This window comes from Hyperolius riggenbachi, chromosome 5 (genome assembly GCF_040937935.1).
Source record: "Hyperolius riggenbachi isolate aHypRig1 chromosome 5, aHypRig1.pri, whole genome shotgun sequence".
NCBI classification, from domain to species: Eukaryota; Metazoa; Chordata; class Amphibia; order Anura; family Hyperoliidae; genus Hyperolius; species Hyperolius riggenbachi.
Genome location: NC_090650.1, coordinates 20787630 through 20802373, shown reverse-complemented (window position 1 = coordinate 20802373; position 14744 = coordinate 20787630). Strand labels below are relative to the sequence as shown.

The 14744-nt window shown below is 48.3% G+C and overlaps 1 protein-coding gene across 2 annotated transcripts in view; it reads right to left on the bottom strand.

The window, feature by feature from the left end:
- C5H1orf35 (chromosome 5 C1orf35 homolog) overlaps nt 1-14744 on the bottom strand; it is a 43250-nt gene that overhangs the window by 13715 nt on the left and 14791 nt on the right. For both annotated transcript variants that reach the window (XM_068238528.1, XM_068238527.1), the window contains exons 6-8: nt 14380-14452; nt 9217-9290; nt 992-1114 (exon numbers count right to left, since the gene is read on the bottom strand). In XM_068238528.1, the coding sequence (XP_068094629.1) occupies nt 992-1114; nt 9217-9290; nt 14380-14452 (270 nt within the window). The remainder of the gene's footprint in view (nt 1-991; nt 1115-9216; nt 9291-14379; nt 14453-14744) is intronic.

The window sequence follows — 14744 nt, the reverse complement described above, 5'->3', positions numbered from 1 at the left end:
ACGATTTAAAAAATGCAGCAGCAACGCAGCCAGTGTGTGCCGGCCCTAACCCTAGATTTTCATGTCGGTCTTGATAAATCTCCCCGGATGTATTATCAGTAGGGAATCAGGGCATAACAAGAGGGGAGCAACGCCTGAGACCGCAGGGGGCCCAGAGCTGTGGGTGGCCCAAACTACTAACCTTCCCTTCCCTTCCTCCAATACAAGGGTCAATACTTCAGATCAGGTGTTTTTGAGGCTCCACTTGTTATGAGTGTGAAGATCAAAACTGGGATCTAGATGGAGAATTTTAGGGATGCTATGGAACAGTTCCCCTAGTACGAGGCACCCATGGCACCTGCCATACCTGCACCCCTGTAAATACGCCTCTGCTTCCCTTCCTCCGATACAGGAGACTATATTTCCAATCGGGTGTTTTTGAGGCTCCACTTGTTATGAGTGTGAAGATCAAAACTGGAATCTAGATGGAGAATGTCAGGGATGCTGTGGAACAGTGCCCCTAGTACGAGGCGCCCATGGCACATGCCATACCTGCACCCCTGTAAATACGCCTCTGCTTCCCTTCCTCCGATACAGGGGACTATACTCCAGATCAGGTGTTTTGTGGCTACACTTGTTATGGGTGTGACGATCATGAAGGCCACACTTGTTTTATGGCCCTTGTGAGATGGGACCCAATGCCATGAAGGGCACCAAGGGGAGGCAAGGGAAGGGGTGTGAATATTGGGGACCCTATCAAAGTTTTACTGGGGGGCCCATGCATTGTAGTTCTCGCCACTGGTAGCGATGGTCAATGAGATGCAAATAATTTTGAGATGAAGCAAGATTATCCGAATATTGTATGCAAATTTCTGGAGCTTGAAAAATAAACCAAATTCCCTCACAGCAGGATTCACCTGGTCTGCTTTCAAGGTGCATAGATTAGCATAATCCCGCCTCCATATTTACATCTCATTGACCATATCTAATTATTAGCTGACCCTTGACTCACCGGTCCTCCTCCTCCTCCGAGGAAGATGAGGATTCCTCTCTCCGACGTTTCTCTTTCTTTTGTTTCTTCTCTTTCTTCTTCTTTTTCTTCTTCTCCTTCTTGGCCTTCTTCTTGCTCGCTGATCTGTAAGGCAGGCGCGAAATGTGACGTAAAGAACGTGACCCCTCCCACCACACAGGCGTCATGCATTCCCTCACCAATCACACGTCAGACTCACGGTGATACATTGTGAAGGCCACACCCCCTGGCTGTGACGTTCCATCAGGATCAGGGTGGATTAGGATTTCTTCTGAGTTAAGGAATGTAAAGACTGGAGACTGGTACACACTTTCAATTATGATTGTCCAATCACTGACCAATTTTACCACCTTCATGTAGCAGGAGGGTAAACCTACAAAGTCTGCTTATAGTATTCAATATCTGTTCACTCTCCTACTACATGAATGGGGTAAAATTGGTCAGTGATTGGCCAATCATAATTGAAAGTGTGTACTAGGCTTAACCACTTAAGGACCGCCTAGAAAGAAATCCCTGCTGTTTACAGCTGATCGCCCTGCCGTGCACACGATCTGCTCTGCGGGCTGGAGAGCCCACGCAGCACAGATCTGCAAGAACAGCCCCGGTCCTTAAGTGGTTAAAGGTGCCCATAAATCAGGCGACTTTGGCGGTCAATCGACCAACCAATTTGATTATTGAATTGGTTGAAAATTGGTGCCACCAAGTGCAAGCCCGATCGACTATACGACCAATTTCAGCCTGGTGCAAGATGTCGGGACGAATGTTGGTTGCTCGGGTGTGCTGTAGTACAGCGGCCGATTTCGAGACGAGCGACGAAACGACAAAACCCCGGCCTCGATGTATAAATGTCCCCCCCGTGTGCATTTATACATTAACTGTCCCATATCAGACTCCGCGCGGTGTCGGTAAACTCCAGGCCGGCCATAGCGTCTAATGTCGGCGCATAGCGCCTGACGTCAGACGCTATGCACCAGTGGTGTGTATGGAGAGCCAACAAGAGTCTGACACAGGACAGGTAACGTATAAATGCACACAGGGGGCTCAATTTTACAATAGAGGGGCAGTGGCGGGACTGACGCGGCAGGCTCAGCAGATTCCCTTAAGATTTCATGCTGAAATTGGACGGGAATCAGCCTGCAGTATATGGGCAGCTTCCACGAACAGACAAATTTATCTCTAATTAGATTCGATTAGAGATAAATTTGTCTCTGTTGAATCTGACCATAATCTCCTGATGAATGGGCACCTTAAAGAGAATCTGTACTCTAATATTCTTACAATAAAAAGCATACCATTCTATTCATTATTTTCTCCTGGGCCCCTCTGTGCTGTTTCTGCCACACTCTGCTGCAATCCTGGCTTGTAATTAACAGTTTTAGGCAGTGTTTACAAACAAACTAACCAGCTTCTAATAGGCTCGGCTAAGCATAGTGTGTGAGTCATTCAGAGTATGCAGGGGGCCTGCAGAGGGTGTGTATCGCTTCTACCAATCACAAGCAGCCCTGCACATTCCACACAATCAAGCTTTAGCCCGACAAACAGGACAGAGGAAAGATACATTGATTTATTACAGAGACAGTGCAGTTAGGAAAGACTGCAGTAAGCCAGAGCAGATTAGAACAGGCATAGGAACTTATAGGATAGAAGAACTAAGGCTGAAACATTTGTTACAGAGGCTCTTTAAAGAGACTCCGTAACAAAAATTGCATCCTGTTTTTTATCATCCTACAAGTTCCAAAAGCTATTCTAATGTGTTCTGGCTTACTGCAGCACTTTGTACTATCACAATCTCTGTAATAAATCAACTTATCTCTCTCTTGTCAGACTTGTCAGCCTGTGTCTGGAAGGCTGCCAAGTTCTTCAGTGTTGTGGTTCTGCTATGAACTCCCCCTTCCAGGCCCCTCTATGCACACTGCCTGTGTGTTACTTAGATTAGAGCAGCTGCTCTCTTCTCTCTTATCTTTTACAAGCTGCATAAATTGTCCTCTGAGCTGGCTGGGCTTTCACATACTGAGGAATTACAGACAAGGGCAAAGCTGTTTGCAGGAAGAAAAGAGCAGCCTGAAACTTCAGTGCATGAGAGCAGAAGGGGGAAAGAAACACACAAATGATCTCTTGAGATTCAAAAGGAAGGGTGTATACAGCCTGCTTGTGTATGGATGTATTTTCTATGTGTGGACATATTGTACATCAGCCTACTTCCTGTTTTGGTGGCCATTTTGTTTGTTTATAAACAAACTTTTTAAAACTGTTTTTAACCACTTTTAATGCGGCGGGGAGCGGCGAAATTGTGACAGAGGGTAATAGGAGATGTCCCCTAACGCAGTGTTTCCCAACCTTTTCCGGCCCGGGGAACACTGTCTGACCAAATTTTTCTCCGGGGAACGGCGCGCTCGCGCGGGGGGGGGGGGGGATGCGGCCCCCGGTTGTTTGCGCGACCTAGTGGACAGTGCCGTGCGCAGCAGGCTATGGGGGGGGGGGGCTGGGGTGCGGCTGCATAGCTGGCATAGTTGCCCCAGTGTAGGGAGTTTAGTTGCCTCAGTATAGCTAGTATAGTGCCCTAGTATAGCCAGTATAGTGCCCCAGCATAGCCAGAATAGTGCCCCAGTATAGCCAGTATAGTGCCCCAGTATAGCCAGTATAGTGCCCCAGTATAGCCAGTTGAGTGCCCCAGTATAGCCAGTATAGTGCCCCAGTATAGCCAGTATAGTGCCCCAGTATAGCCAGTATAGTGCCCCAGTATAGCCAGAATAGTGCCCCAGTATAGCCAGTATAGTGCCCCAGTATAGCCAGAATAGTGCCCCAGTATAGCCAGTATAGTGCCCCAGTATAGCTAGTATAGTGCCCCAGTATAGCTAGTATAGTGCCCCAGTATAGCTAGTATAGTGCCCCAGTATAGCTAGTATAGTGCCCCAGTATAGCCAGTATAGTGCCCCAGTATAGCTAGTATAGTGCCCCAGTATAGCCAGTATAGTGCCCCAGTATAGCTAGTATAGTGCCCTAGTATAGCCAGTATAGTGCCCTAGTATAGCTAGTATAGTGCCCCAGTATAGCTAGTATAGTGCCCCAGTATAGCCAGTATAGTGCCCCAGTATAGCCAGTATAGTGCCCCAGTATAGCCAGTATAGTGCCCCAGTATAGTGCCTCAGCATAGCCAGTATAGTGCCTCAGCATAGCCAGTATAGTGCCCCAGTATAGCCAGTATAGTGCCCCAGTATAGCCAGTATAGTGCCCCAGTATAGCCAGTATAGTGCCCCAGTATAGCCAGTATAGTGCCCCAGTATAGTGCCCCAGTATAGCCAGTATAGTGCCCCAGTATAGCTAGTATAGTGCCCTAGTATAGCTAGTATAGTGCCCCAGTATAGCTAGTATAGTGCCCCAGTATAGCCAGTATAGTGCCCCAGTATAGTGCCTCAGCATAGCCAGTATAGTGCCTCAGCATAGCCAGTATAGTGCCTCAGCATAGCCAGTATAGTGCCCCAGTATAGCCAGTATAGTGCCCCAGTATAGTGCCCCAGTATAGCCAGTATAGTGCCCCAGTATAGCCCCCCAGTATAGCCAGTATAGTGCCCCAGTATAGCCAGTATTGTGCCCCAGTATAGTGCCCCAGTATAGCCAGTATAGTGCCCCAGTATAGCCAGTATAGTGCCCCAGTATAGTGCCCCAGTATAGTGCCCCAGTATAGTGCCCCAGTATAGTGCCCCAGTATAGCCAGTATAGTGCCCCAGTATAGCCCCCCAGTATAGCTAGCATAGTGGCCCAGTATAGCCAGTATAGTGCCCCAGTATAGTGCCCCAGTATAGCCAGAATAGTGCCCCAGTATAGCTAGAATAGTGCCCCAGTATAGTGCCCCAGTATAGCCAGTTTAGTGCCCCAGGATAGCCAGTATAGTACCCCAGAATAGTGCCCCAGTATAGCCAGTATAGTGCCCCAGGATAGCCAGTATAGTACCCCAGTATAGCCAGTATAGTGCCCCAGGATAGTGCCCCAGTATAGCCAGTATAGTGCCCCAGTATAGCCAGTATAGTGCCCCAGTATAGCCCCCCCAGTATAGCTAGTATAGTGCCCCAGTATAGTGCCCCAGCATAGCCAGAATAGTGCCCCAGTATAGCCAGTTGAGTGCCCCAGTATAGCCAGTTGAGTGCCCCAGTATAGCCAGTTGAGTGCCCCAGTATAGCCAGTATAGTGCCCCACTATAGCCAGTATAGTGCCCCAGTATAGCGCCCCAGTATAGCCAGTATAGTGCCCCAGTATAGCCAGAATAGTGCCCCAGTATAGCTAGTATAGTGCCCCAGTATAGCTAGTATAGTGCCCCAGTATAGCTAGTATAGTGCCCCAGTATAGCTAGTATAGTGCCCCAGTATAGCTAGTATAGTGCCCCAGTATAGCCAGTATAGTGCCCCAGTATAGTGCCTCAGCATAGCCAGTATAGTGCCTCAGCATAGCCAGTATAGTGCCTCAGTATAGCCAGTTGAGTGCCCCAGTATAGCCAGTATAGTGCCCCAGTATAGCCAGTATAGTGCCCCAGTATAGCCAGTATAGTGCCCCAGTATAGCCCCCCAGTATAGCCAGTATAGTGCCCCAGTATAGCCAGTATTGTGCCCCAGTATAGCCAGTATTGTGCCCCAGAATAGTGCCCCAGTATAGCCAGTTTAGTGCCCCAGTATAGCCAGTATAGTGCCCCAGTATAGCCAGTATAGTGCCCCAGTATAGCTAGTATAGTGCCCCAGAATAGTGCCCCAGTATAGTGCCCCAGAATAGTGCCCCAGTATAGCCAGTTTAGTGCCCCAGTATAGTGCCCCAGTATAGCCAGTATAGTGCCCCAGTATAGCCAGTATAGTGCCCCAGTATAGCCCCCCAGTATAGCTAGTATAGTGCCCCAGTATAGCCAGTATAGTGCCCCAGTATAGTGCCCCAGTATAGCCAGAATAGTGCCCCAGTATAGCTAGAATAGTGCCCCAGTATAGTGCCCCAGTATAGCCAGTATAGTACCCCAGAATAGTGCCCCAGTATAGCCAGTATAGTGCCCCAGGATAGCCAGTATAGTACCCCAGAATAGTGCCCCAGTATAGCCAGTATAGTGCCCCAGGATAGTGCCCCAGTATAGCCAGTATAGTGCCCCAGTATAGCCAGTATAGTGCCCCAGTATAGCTAGTATAGTGCCCCAGTATAGTGCCCCAGTATAGCCAGAATAGTGCCCCAGTATAGCTAGAATAGTGCCCCAGTATAGTGCCCCAGTATAGCCAGTATAGTGCCCCAGGATAGTGCCCCAGTATAGTGCCCCAGTATAGCCAGTATAGTGCCCCAGTATAGCCCCCCCAGTATAGCTAGTATAGTGCCCCAGTATAGTGCCCCAGTATAGCCAGAATAGTGCCCCAGTATAGCTAGAATAGTGCCCCAGTATAGTGCCCCCATATAGCCAGAATAGTGCCCCAGTATAGCTAGAATAGTGCCCCAGTATAGCCAGTTTAGTGCCCCAGGATAGCCAGTATAGTATCCCAGAATAGTGCCCCAGTATAGCCAGTATAGTGCCCCAGTATAGCCCCCCAGTATAGCCAGTATAGTGCCCCAGTATAGCCAGAATAGTGCCCCAGTATAGCTAGAATAGTGCCCCAGTATAGCCAGTTTAGTGTCCCAGGATAGTGCCCCAGGATAGCCAGTATAGTACCCCAGAATAGTGCCCCAGTATAGCCAGTTGAGTGCCCTCCCGCCCCTCCCCGCGGCCGCCGCTGTTATTACCTTCACAGCGGCCGCTCTCCGGCGCGTGTATATTCAAGCAGCGTATCTCCGGCTGCTCTGTGTGATGCGGAAGGAAGGAGGGCAGCGGCTTCCTGTAACGGCGATATGTATCACCGTTACTATGGTAACCGAGCCCTGCCTCCTGCGCATCAGTGCATCACACAGAGCAGCCGGAGATACGCTGCTAGAATATACATGCGCTCTGCGCTGGAGAGGGGAGAGCGGCCGCTGCTAAGGTAATAACAGCGGCGGCCGCGGGGACAGGCGGGAGGGGGGATAAGAGCACGGCACACCAGGCAACTAGTGTGCCGCGGAACAGTGGTTGAAAAACGCTGCCCTAACGCACTGGTATGTTTACTTTTGTGCGATTTTAACAATACAGATTCTCTTTAAAGAGACTAACAAAAAAAAGTTCCCCTGGGGGTACTCACCTCGGGAGGGGGAAGCCTCAGGGTCCCAATGAGGCTTCCCCCTCCCCTGTAGCTGCAGGCAGTCCAGCGCTGGCTCCCCCGAAGTGTCCCGGAATCCTCCGTCGACAAGCCTGATAAGCGCTGATTTATTTACCTCTCCTGGCTCCAGCGGGGGCGCTATTGCGGCTTTCCGAATGGAGATAGGCAAAAATAGCCGATCTCCGCCACGTCCGATATACTGTGCAGGTGCAGGAGACTTGCACCTGCACAGTAGAGCGGCCCAACGGAGATCGGCTATTTTCACCTATCTCCGAGCAGAGAGCCGATACTGCGCCTGCACTGGAGCCGGGGAGGTAAATATTTACATCACCGCTTTTCCGGGAGCTTTATCTCCGCCACCGTGGGACCGAGGAGGACGGGGGAAGCCTCAATAGGACCCGGAGGCTTCCCCCACCCAAGGCGAGTACCCCCCAGGGGAGGTTTTCTTTAAGGCTCCGTACACACATCCAATTTTAATCTGCAGATGACTGGCCAATTTAACCCCTGCCATGTAGTATGAGAGCCAACAGATGTTGAATACTATGAAGAGATTGTGGTTGAGCTGCTGCAGCAGACATGCGCCGATTTGTGCAGCTCTGACACAGAGCTTTACATTAAAGCAGTAGGATCAGCCATGCTGTGCCTGGGGAAAAACACCACATATATAAGTAGATAAATACTTGATCTACTTACATAACAGATGTATTGCACTGTGTCCACGTTATGATTTCAGTGAATGTTACATAGTAAATGAAGAGAATTCTGTTCCTGGTGGGAACCATGTCTTTTGCCCACAGTTTGAGCCTAAATACTGATGTCATTTCTGCCCTTTACTTTTTTTATTTTCTCCTCCAATCGCTGAGTCACCTCAGCCTTGCTTGAAAACACAAGTGAGCAGAAGATCGTGTTTCAGATAGGCAGCTAGGCAGGGAAATAAATGGAAGAGGTGGAATATATTCTAGATAAAAAGAACCCCCAGCATGCAACTGTTTGGCACTGACTACTAAAGGGCCAGTGCTCCTTAAAGGAGTTATCAGGCAAATCGTATAAAATTAGCTTTACTCACCTGGGGATTTCTCCAGCCCCTTGCTGCCGACTGTCCCACGCCGACCGCTCTGCTCCCCGCCGCTGCCCCGGTTTTCGTGGTCGGTATTCAGTACTGCTGCTGCGCGAAGCACCACTGTCAATCATGGCCACGTGGGCCGCGGCAAACTGCGCAGTTCCCCGCGGCCATGATCAACAGCGGCGCTTCGCGCAGCCGCAGTAAGGCCGACCCCGCGGTTGGCCTGAATACCGACCATGGAGACGGGACAGAGGCGGGGAGAAGAACAGTCGGAGTGGGACAGTCGGCAGCAAGGGGCTGGAGAAAGCCCCAGCTGAGTAAAGCTAATTTTACACAATTTGCCTGATAACTCCTTTAAGTATGTGATAATTCCAAATCATGACAGCAGAAAAAGTTTTGAATGCAGGATTAGCATCTTTATCACACTCAGACCAGTTGCTGGTGAAATTTGATTTTTATGGTGACAATCCTGCTTTAAACGCGTTATTAAATAGGTACTCACGTCTGTAAATTAGACCCACACTGCATTTGGCTGTTGCTGCAGGAAATGACCATGCCAAACGCCGCACTAATGTCTGAAATGCGGATACGGCTTCCGATCCTAATGTTCCCTGTCACCAAGGTAAACCTACCCTACAGGATTTTTTGGGATTGGTAGGAGGCGCCCGGTAAAAGGATTACAGTCTAATCAGTTCTATATGGTAGGTACAACATTAGATGGTGTGATCCTACCTTCTAGGTGTCCCATGCGGGAAGTATACAAATTGAGGTATATGCTTATAGTCAAATTTTATTGGGGCACAGACAACGCGTTTCACGGCTAAAACTGCTTCCTCAGGTCAACAGAAGTGCCTATGTTCCAATGCTGCGGAGAGTCCGGTCTCCTACTACCTCTACCCTACAGGAAACTGTATAAAAACAGAACAAAATGGCTGCCGGTTCTACTGTACAGTCACCTGGTCAGGTCTTCCTCTTCCTCCGCTCTCCTCTTCTCGGCCGCCGCTTTCTGACGCTCTCCGGCTCCATGTTGCTGTAGAGTTAATCAGAGATGTGATGAGTGTTATAATTTAAGTAGGCCTCAGTTATTTGGACTGAGTTAGTCAAAAAGGCTTGAGGAGCAGACCTGCCCTTTAAGGGGATTTTCTCTTAGAGAGAAAATCTGCAGTTCTGTCAGCAGAACTAGAACATACCAAGAAGCTGTTCTATGGACAAGGCCACAGGTCTCCCTGACCTGGGCATGTACCGCCACTAGAACAATAAACATCAACCATGTTTTGTAAATATCCACATTCCTGTATGTAGGTCAAATGCCTCATTGAATATTAATCGAGTAGGTGTGTATGATGGCACCACGAGTGGGTCCACCAATAGTCTGATCTAGGGGATGGCGAAGATGATGTCATATTTAACTCTTTCCTAGTCAGTATTAAAACCTGAGTGAGCTATGGGAGCTCACTCTGCTTCCTACTTTCACACTAGCTCGCAATGCTGACTGGGACCTCTAAGTATTTCATTCTTCTCTGTAATCTGATATAATGTATGCTGTACATAGGTAGTCTAGTGTAACTTAGGTTAGAAAGAAGGTACCTGATTGACTTCAGCAGGAAGTTTAATCAAGAAGCTTGTAACGCAACATGAAGATTGGCGTGGCTAGGATATGATGAACTGTATCTATCTGTATTTCTGTTTCCTGAATAAATAACGTAAACATTGAAGAAGCCTGAGAAAAGTCTATCTCCTGCTTGCTGTGTTGAGAGTCAAGTTATCTCACAGTCTGTGAGACGCAACTATAAGAAGTTGATGGCCTCGAAGCAAGGTGATTTAGAACAGAATCTAACAATGAGTTTAAAGGATACCCGAAGTGACATGTGACATGATGAGATAGACATGTGTTTCCACAGTGCCTAGCACACAAATAACTATGCTATGTTCCTTTTTTTCCTTTCCCTGCCTGAAAGAGTTAAATATCAGGTATGTAAGTGGCTGACTCAGTCAGGAAGTGACTACTACCCTCACTGATAAGAAATTCCCCATTTTTATATCTCTTTCTTGCTCTCAAAAGCCATTTTCTGCTAGGAAAGTGTTTTATAGTTGGAATTTCTTATCAGCGAGGGTCACACTGTAGTCACTTCCTGTCAGGACTGAGTCAGCCGCTTACATACCTGATATTTAACTCTTTCAGGCAGAGAATGAAAAAAAAAGAAACACTACATAGTTATTAGTGCGTTTGGCACTGTACATACACATGTCTAGTCACCTCGGGTATCCTTTAAAAAGGGAAATATATATTCTACCAGCCCCCTTCCGCCATCCTGTGCCCCCGCAGTCACTCCTGGCTACTCCAGTCTCCCGCCGCCAGATAATTTTGCTTTTGCCGACTCTGAGTCGGCGGGCCGCCACATGTACCTTTGCACGTATTCCCGCTGGTTCAGGAAGCTATCACAGACATTACAGCGTACATTTTTACGCGTTGCAGGTGCAATGCGTAAAAATGTACATGTTGCACCTGCAACACGTTAGCTTTCTGCACCAGCGGGAATGCGGCCAAAGGTATGTGTGGCCGCCCACCGGCAAAAATGAAACTATCTGGCGGCGGGGGACCGGATGGAGCCATGAGTGACTGCGAGGGCACAGGATGGATGCAGGGGGCCGGTAGATGCCCCAGGTAAGTGAAACTCTTGTTTTTTTAGAATTAAGGTTCCCTTTAATTAGCCTTTACTTATAAAGCGCCAACTTATCACATGGTACGGTGCAACAAATAGTGAGGTGTAAATAACAAATGACACAGGAGGCACAGAGGACCAGCCCCATCCAGCTCAGTCTGCTGGCTGCACACATTAAACTGTGAGAATGAAGAAAGAAGTATCCGGGCACCAGCCAGCAGTAATGCTTAATTCACACCTTTAATTCCTCCACCTGGAATTCCAAACATACAATACATACAGTCGGCCTAACAGCCGTTTCGCAGGAGCACCTGCTTCTTCAGAGGCAACTGAAGAAGCAGGTGCTCCTGCGAAACGGCTGTTAGGCCGACTGTATGTATTGTATGTTTGGAATTCCAGGTGGAGGAATTAAAGGTGTGAATTAAGCATTACTGCTGGCTGGTGCCCGGATACTTATTTCTTCATTCTCACTGGTTGTACCAATATCTTTTATCCGGAGGCACAGACTATCCACCTGCTACCCCCTGGATCTGCCTGTCTGCTCATCTAGTGCCAACCAAATTTTGTGCTCTTTTTTCAGTGGAAACATTAAACTGTACTCGAGGCCTAAAGAACTTCAAAAATCCCATACTTACCAGTACTTAAAAAGTGGCCCTGAACTCCGAACTGTGCTCTAAAAGATAAGCAGCAGCATAATAACCTTTAAAGAAAAAACGTTTTACAGCGGATACAAATCCTGCAATAAATCTGCAGTGTGTCTACTTCCTGCTTTCATGAAAGCAGACATGGGGCTCGATTCACAAAAGGGTGCTAACTCAGCACGCCCAAAGCTTTGATTGCGCGCAAAGTTTAGCGCTGCACGCCAAGCATCTCACCGGGTGCGCCCAAAACGTCGCACCGTGTGCCGTTTTGGGCGCACCCGGTGCAACGTTTCGCGCGCTCCGCGCAACACTTAAAGTTTTGCGTGTCCTAAAGGGCTTTAGGCATGCTAAGGGGCTTTTAGGCGTACTAAGTTAGCACCCTTCTGCGAATCAAGCCCATAGGGCTAACATCCTGTGTTTACATTTTAGCTGCTCTGCCAAGATTCCAGACCTGATGCAGCTGAGAGATCAAATCACAGTAGTGATTAGTCACAGATCAGGGGGAATTAGACAGGATAAACTCTCTAAATACATACAGGGTGCATTTCTCTCCGTTTTCTTTTTGTCCTATGCAAGAGTTCAGGTCCACTTTAAGAAAAGTGAAGTCGCTGGATCCTATTGAGTCTTCCTACGCCATCCTCTGGGCTCCGGGCCCCCGTTGCTGCTGATGGACCTCCAGAGATTACAGACAGGGGCTTGTTGATAAGCTGATTAAGCACGAGTGCGGCCGTACTGCTCTGTGCCTGAAGAGGAGCGCGGCCGTACAGCTCTGTGCCTGAAGAGGAGCGCGGCCGTACTGCTCTGTGCCTGAAGAGGAGCGCGGCCGTACTGCTCTGTGCCTGAAGAGGAGCGCGGCCGTACTGCTCTGTGCCTGAAGAGGAGCGCGGCCGTACTGCTCTGTGCCTGAAGAGGAGCGCGGCCGTACTGCTCTGTGCCTGAAGAGGAGCGCGGCCGTACTGCTCTGTGCCTGAAGAGGAGCGCGGCCGTACTGCTCTGTGCCTGAAGAGGAGCGCGGCCGTACTGCTCTGTGCCTGAAGAGGAGCGCGGCCGTACTGCTCTGTGCCTGAAGAGGAGCGCGGCCGTACTGCTCTGTGCCTGAAGAGGAGCGCGGCCGTACTGCTCTGTGCCTGAAGAGGAGCGCGGCCGTACTGCTCTGTGCCTGAAGAGGAGCGCGGCCGTACTGCTCTGTGCCTGAAGAGGAGCGCGGCCGTACTGCTCTGTGCCTGAAGAGGAGCGCAACCGTACTGCTCTGTGCCTGAAGAGGAGCGCGGCCGTACTGCTCTGTGCCTGAAGAGGAGCGCGGCCGTACTGCTCTGTGCCTGAAGAGGAGCGCGGCCGTACTGCTCTGTGCCTGAAGAGGAGCGCGGCCCTGATCAGCTGGAGGGCCCTGGGCAGCGGAGGGTCCATAGACTTCCCTTAGGCAAGTATGTGATTTTTGAAGTTATTTACGCCTCAAGTTCACTTTAATATTACAATCGTAAGATGAAATGACCGATTCGATGAAACGCCAAATTTAGGCAAAACTGACGTGTAACACTCAAGAACAAGCATCTTAAAGTGGTCTGAAACTCCGACATAACATTCAATAAAAATGTGTTTTCCTACTTTTTATTACGCATACAGTTATCCTATTTGCTTTTGTGCACACCTAATATTGTCTGTTTACAAATTACAAGTTTCCAAAGGGTAGTTAATCGTGCCCTAATAGCTGTCATTGCATTTTATTCAAACTGCTTTTTATTATATATTAACCTCTTCTAATGAGCTATTCTGAACTGTGTGCACAGAGAGCTCCTTTTCACCAGTTACACTGTGTTTAAACACATTGTAACAACATTGGAATGTAAAGAAAGATACAGTTATCTCCAGTTTGGATGCGGATTTGAAGCTGAATAGCAGGACAAAGTGCCTTGTTTAACCATTTCAGTGATGTTCTGCTAAAAAAAAATAATTTCTGGGATAGTAGCTTTCAAGCTGTGAGGAATCTTTTAGAGCAAAGTAGAAATGCTGCCTTTCAGACCACTTTAAGTTGGTCATACATCAGGCGACTTGGCATCCAATGGACCGAATGGGATGGAAATCGGTGACGCCAAGTGCATGCCCGAGCGACGATGCAACCAAATTTCGGGCCATGAAAGTGACATTATCTGCATTTGACACTCTTTTTACACTTTAAAGAGAACCAGAGATGAAGCGCCCTCTTGTATTTTACCTTATCAGTGGGAACATGACAGTAAACACCTAATCTGCTCTTTGTTTCATTGTTCTCTGTTTAATCTGACTGTTATCACCTCTGATAAGAATCCCCGACTGAGCACTCAGTCTAGCTTTGCTACGGAAAGATTATAGCTGAGTCTGTCTTCTCTGGTGTCTTTTCAAGCCCAAACCTGCCCCCTTGTGGCTCTGCTATAATGACTCAGCTATAATCACTCCCAGCAAAGCCAGACTGAATGCTCAGTCCGAGATTCTTATCACAGCTGATAACAGACACTTTTAGCAGTGAGGATGAAACAGAGAGCAGGGTAAGTGTTTTCTCTAATGTTCTTACTGATATATATGGTAAAATACACAAGGGTGCTTCGTCTCTGGTTCCCTTTAAACAGTTCATTTCTGTCTCAGAGTGGTTGAGATAATTTACACAGGAGGAAGCGTACAGCATAACAGGAATCTAACGAGTAGCATCTGATCTTTGGAGCCCACCGACGACATCGCTCGGGCTACATTTTCAGCCGAAACAATCACGAACGATGGCTTCAGGTGTTTACGTTCATAGCATAAGATGTGCCACAACATATAAAAGATTCACAAGACTCACGGTGAAGATGGAGAATCCCATTTTGGTGGCTTCTTTGTCCTCCTTGGAGAGCATCATCCGTGCGGAGGAGACACTGCCGGGAGACAGGAAAGATCAGCTTAAAGCGGACCCAAACCAAACATCTTTTAATTCAAAATATTTAGTTGCACCACTCTGACACATACAAAGATAAGTAAACACTCCTTCCAGCCTATGAGCATTTCAGTGCATGCTTTTCACCCTTCTCTTTCCATAACTAGGGTTATACAGGTGGCAGCCATTACTTCTGAGCTTAGTAGGAGGTTTTAGATCATGGGTGTGTTTATCATCAGCTACCCTCCCTCACAGGGGCGTCGTCTGTGTGAAATCTCACACAAGCTGAGATC